The following is a 4,847-nucleotide window of genomic DNA, read 5'->3' on the forward strand; positions in this document are numbered from 1 at the left end:
TTGTCTGCGTGCGTGCGTGCATGAGTGCGTGTAGGTTTGTCGGCGTACGTGCGTACATGAGTGCGTGTATGATTGTCGGCGTGCGTGCGTGCATGAGTGCGTGTATGTTTGTCTGCGTGCGTGCGTGCATGAGTGCGTGTATGTTTGTCTGCGTACGTGCGTGCATGAGTGCGTGTATGTTTGTCTGCGTGCGTGCGTGCATGAGTGCGTGTATGTTTGTCGGCGTGCGTGCGTGNATCTACTTTAAGCATGTATATATTTTATTGAAAACGCTTCAAGTCCTGTGTGATTACCCGGCTAGTATATTATATATATCGTTATGGCAACAGTATTGTCCGGCCATTCATGCATGGGAGATTTGATATGGCTTTTATAAAGGTATAACCTTTCTGTGCCTTTCAATTCAGGTAACAGTATACCCTTGCTATGTGAGCCATGCCATTAATTGTCCCCGTCAGTCACTGCTTGCAACGTGGTTGCGTTATAGCCACGGTTGTTTTTTTAGAGGAGCAATTTTCACGGTGTGGAATGGCGTGAAAGAATGTGGCGTGTTCACAGAACAAGACTGTGGAGGTATGTGCGCGCTTGTCAGGTGTGTCTACGAGTGTCCGCATGTGTGTGGTGCCTGTGTGTGCTGTGTGTGTGTAGTTGTGGCGCGCGCGTTGTCGTGTGGCCGCTGTGAGTCGTGCGCGCTGTGTGTGTTTTGTCTGCGCGCGCGCGACTTGTGTGTCTGTGTGTGTGCGTGCGAACGCTACACTGTCTGCGTGTGCGTGTGCGTCGTGCGACGCTGCGTGTGCTGTGCGTGTGCGTGCGCGGTGCGCGGACGGGCAACGACGGGCGAATCCGGGCGGGCCGTCCCATGTGGTGTGCGTGCCCCGTGTGGCCGGTGTGCAGTGTGCGTGTGCGTGCGTGTGTGTGGTGGCGTGCATGCGCGGCGCGCGCGGTGCTGTGTGTGGCGTGTGTGGTGGGCGGTGTGTGTGCGGTGTGCGCGCGTGTGTGTTTTGTCTGCTGTGCATGCGTGCGTGTATGATTGTCTGCGTGCTGTGGTGCGTGCATGGAGTGCCTGTGTATGTTTGCTTGTTTCTCTGCGTGCGTGGCGTGCATGAGGGCGTGTTATGTTTGTATGCGTGCGTGCGTGCATGAGTGCGTGTATGTTTGTCGGGCGTGGGTGCTGTGCAATGATGCGTGTAATTTGATTGTCTGCAGTGCGTGCGCTGCATGAGTGCGTGGTATGATTATCGGCGTGCGTGTTACAGTGAGTGCGTTATGTTTGTCTGCGTGGCGCGCGTGCGCTAGCATGAGGCGTGTATGAGATGTCTGTGTGCGTGCGAAAGTGCATGAGTGCGTGTATGTCTTGTCTGCGTGCGTGCGTGCATTGACGTGCGTGTATGACTTGTCTGCGGCGCACTCTACCTCGCTAGGATCGTACGTGCGTGATTGATTTGTTGTATGTTTGTCTGCGTGCGGTGCGGTGCATGAATGGCGTGTATGTTTGTCGCGTGCGTGCGTTGCATGAGTGCGTGTTGTGTTCTGTGTGCGTGCGTGCATGATTTGCGTGTATGATTGTCTGCGTGCGTGCGTGCATGATGTGCGTGTGATGAATTGTCTGCGTGCGGCTGCGTGCATGAGTGCGTAGGTTATGATTTTGTCTGCGTGCGTGCGTGCTGCAGTGCGTGTATGTTTGCTGCGGTGCGTGCGTGCTGAGTGCGTGTATGATTGGTCTGACTGTGCGTGGCGTGCATTGAGTGCGTGTATGATTGTGCTGCGTATGTTTACTGACGCATTGTATCCGATCCACATAGAAGGCATTCTCCGTCCGTATGGATTCAGTGGCTTATATTCATCCCGCCGTATTCAATTTGGACGTATATTTTTCACGAGTGATATAAATGGAAGCTCACCATTACTTATTCGTATCATTTTTCTGGTTACACGAACACCCCCCATTCATACTAGTTCCACTTAATTAGCGCTACTCAAAATATCCGACTTTACGGTGTAATGGATATTTGCTGTTATGATAGGCGCCAGCGTTACGTCGTGCGTGGTTCATTGATTTGCCTGGATCGTAGCCTGCCTACGCAGTACATTACGTGGTTACGTATGTGTTGCGCCCGCGCGTGTGTGTGTGTGTTCGTATTTCGTGCGTGCGTACGTGCGCGCGCGTGCGTATGTGTTGCGTGTGTGTCGTGTTCGTGTGCGTGCGTGCGTTACTGTGCCGCCGCGCGCCACTTTGTGTGTGTGTGTTGCGGACTTGTGCGCGGTGTCCGCTTCATGTGTGTGTGCGTGTGTGTGCGACTGCATGTGTGGTGTGTGCGCGCGTGTATGTATGTATGCTGTACCGTGTACGTGTGTGTGCGTGTACGTGTGTGTGTGCGTGTCACGGCGTATGCGTCACTGTGCCCTCCGCTCTTGCTGCCGCCTCTCTGTCTGTGCAACTCGCTGAGTCACCACCACTGCAGGCTGCTTGCCGTGCTGTGGACGGAGGGTGGGTCAGTGCAGGTCAGTGTCATAGCTGTGAACACTAGTACTACAGACATCTATAGACGACGATAGATAGCTATTGACAAGCCTTAGAAAGTCTAAAAGTCTAATCACCCAGCCTAATCCACTAAGTCCTGATTTCAAAAATTTCAAAATTTCCTCTAAACTTACATTTTAAAACCATATAACTTATAGTAAAATACATAGAGATTTGTCACTCCCGCTCACAAGTTACCGGTCCTAGACTAGTGGGGGGGGGGGGGGGGGTCAATGCTATTTCAAATACCGTATGATCACTAGTGTTTTACAGAGACGTCTATGAATTAATGCGCTTCATGGTCAACCATTGCTCTGTTGAGCGGGCACTAGGTCTTAGCCGTGCGTGGAACAGATGAGTTAGTGATGAACGTTGAAAAACGCTGATCCCAACGACATTCGTTAACGCTAAGCTAGTTAGAGCGTGTAGATGGCTTCAGCGTCCGTTTTAGTAAGCTCTATGCACGCTGTGAGAGGGGGGCGTTGTAGCGACTGTTCGAGATAGTCTAGATGCGGGACTCGAAGAGTATCAGGAATAGTCGTTTGACCGTAACTGATTGTTCGATGAGGAGCTAAGGACATCCACAACACGCACGCACGCACGCACGCACGCACGCACACCTACATGTACCTACGCACATATACGTATACACGCACACACGCATGCACACACGCCCGCACGCACGCACGCACGCACGCACGCACACGTATGCAAACGCACTCACGCACGCACGTACGCACGCACAAGCAGAAGCATTCACACACGCGTAAATCATACACGCAGGCACGCAGACGCGTAAAAACATCATAATTAATGTAACCTATCGGCGAAGAGGATTATGCAAATTACGTCATACGTTGATCGTTATTTAATAGGAATAAATTTCATCCAAACATCCGAGAAAATTATCGACGTTTTTTCGCATTCCCAACAGAACACGTAACAGTCCCTTTATAAACGAGTTATTCAGGAGGGCATACTAAATATATCAAATAAGCGCACAAATTAACACTATCACTTGTGTTTATCACGCGTTACTCAAATTATATTCAATAGACATTTTTATGTAGAGGGACCGTAACGCCGGCGCGCCCTCTGACGGCAGCATCACTACATTACGGTTGTTGGCGATGTTGTCGGCGATGTTGTCGGCGATGTTGTCGGCGATGTTGTCGGCGATGTTGTCGGCGATGTTGTTGGCGATGTTGGTGGCGATGTTGTTGGCGATGTTGTTGGCAATGTTGGTGGCGATGTTGGTGGCGATGTTGGAGGCGATGTTGGAGGCGATGTTGTTGGTGATGTTGTCGGCGATGTTGTTGGCGATGTTGTTGGCGATGTTGTTGGCGATGTTGTTGGCGATGTTGGTGGCGATGTTGTTGGCGATGTTGGTGGCGATGTTGTTGGCGATGTTGGTGGCGATGTTGTCGGCGATGTTGTTCCTTTTCCAGCGACGAAATAGTGCAACCTATACCTACTATTACCAATACTATATTATATACTATTCCTAATACTGCTATTACCGCCATGACAGGCTGCGACGTAATACTGCGTTACCTGCCATGACAGGTGTGTAGTGAGCATGAGCCCTGTACGTAGCTAGCCACCGATAGGTGGCGTGACGATGACCGACAGACGGCACCACCGTGCACAATGCTGACTCTGACGTTGACGTTTGTGATTCGGTGCTGTTGTTACGTCCACTCACTGTAGTCGTAACTTCAGCCTAACACAGAACTGACCGAGTGTAGAATGGAGAGAGAATCTACTACTTCCGCGCGCATACACGCATGCACGCACGTACGCACGCGTGAACGCACACATGCATGCACACGCCCATACGCGCACACACGCATACATATGCATGCACACGAGCATGCACGGATTCGCACTCAAACGTGCATTGTATGTGGCGAGATTGTCTCGAATGTCTAATTAATAAATGTATAAATCTAGCAGAAATGCTCACACGCATACTGCGATAATGTGGCATCCGTGGTTTATGTCTTCATAATCATGTCATTGCTGGTGAAATTGCTCATACTTACCCCGTAACCAGAGACGCGCGCAGAATTAATGGTGTCGGATAGCAGGGGCTGAGTTATGTTAGCTCAATGCAAACGGATGTGTGCAGATTACAGTTACATCTATAACTTACGCTAGAGTCTATAACCCTACCCGTAACCCCTACCGTAACTGTAACCCTACCCGTAACCCCTACCGTAACTGTAACCCTAGTCGTACCTCTAACCCTAACACTAACACTAACCCTAACCCTACCCGTAACCCCTACCGTAACTGTAACCCTACCCGTAACCCCTACCGTAAC

General features: G+C 50.9%; 1 protein-coding gene across 1 annotated transcript in view; it reads right to left on the bottom strand.

Moving 5' to 3' along the window:
- Nucleotides 1-3,640: 3,640 nt before the first annotated feature.
- LOC106814360 (RUS1 family protein homolog) overlaps nt 3,641-4,847 on the bottom strand; it is a gene marked incomplete at its 3' end in the record, with an annotated part of 7,318 nt that continues 6,111 nt past the window's right edge. The window contains exon 2 of the mRNA XM_014818673.1: nt 3,641-3,960. Coding sequence (XP_014674159.1) covers nt 3,641-3,960 — 320 coding nt within the window. The remainder of the gene's footprint in view (nt 3,961-4,847) is intronic.

This window comes from Priapulus caudatus, unplaced genomic scaffold (genome assembly GCF_000485595.1).
Source record: "Priapulus caudatus unplaced genomic scaffold, Priapulus_caudatus-5.0.1 Scaffold912, whole genome shotgun sequence".
In the NCBI taxonomy this organism is placed as follows: Eukaryota; Metazoa; Priapulida; class Priapulimorpha; order Priapulimorphida; family Priapulidae; genus Priapulus; species Priapulus caudatus.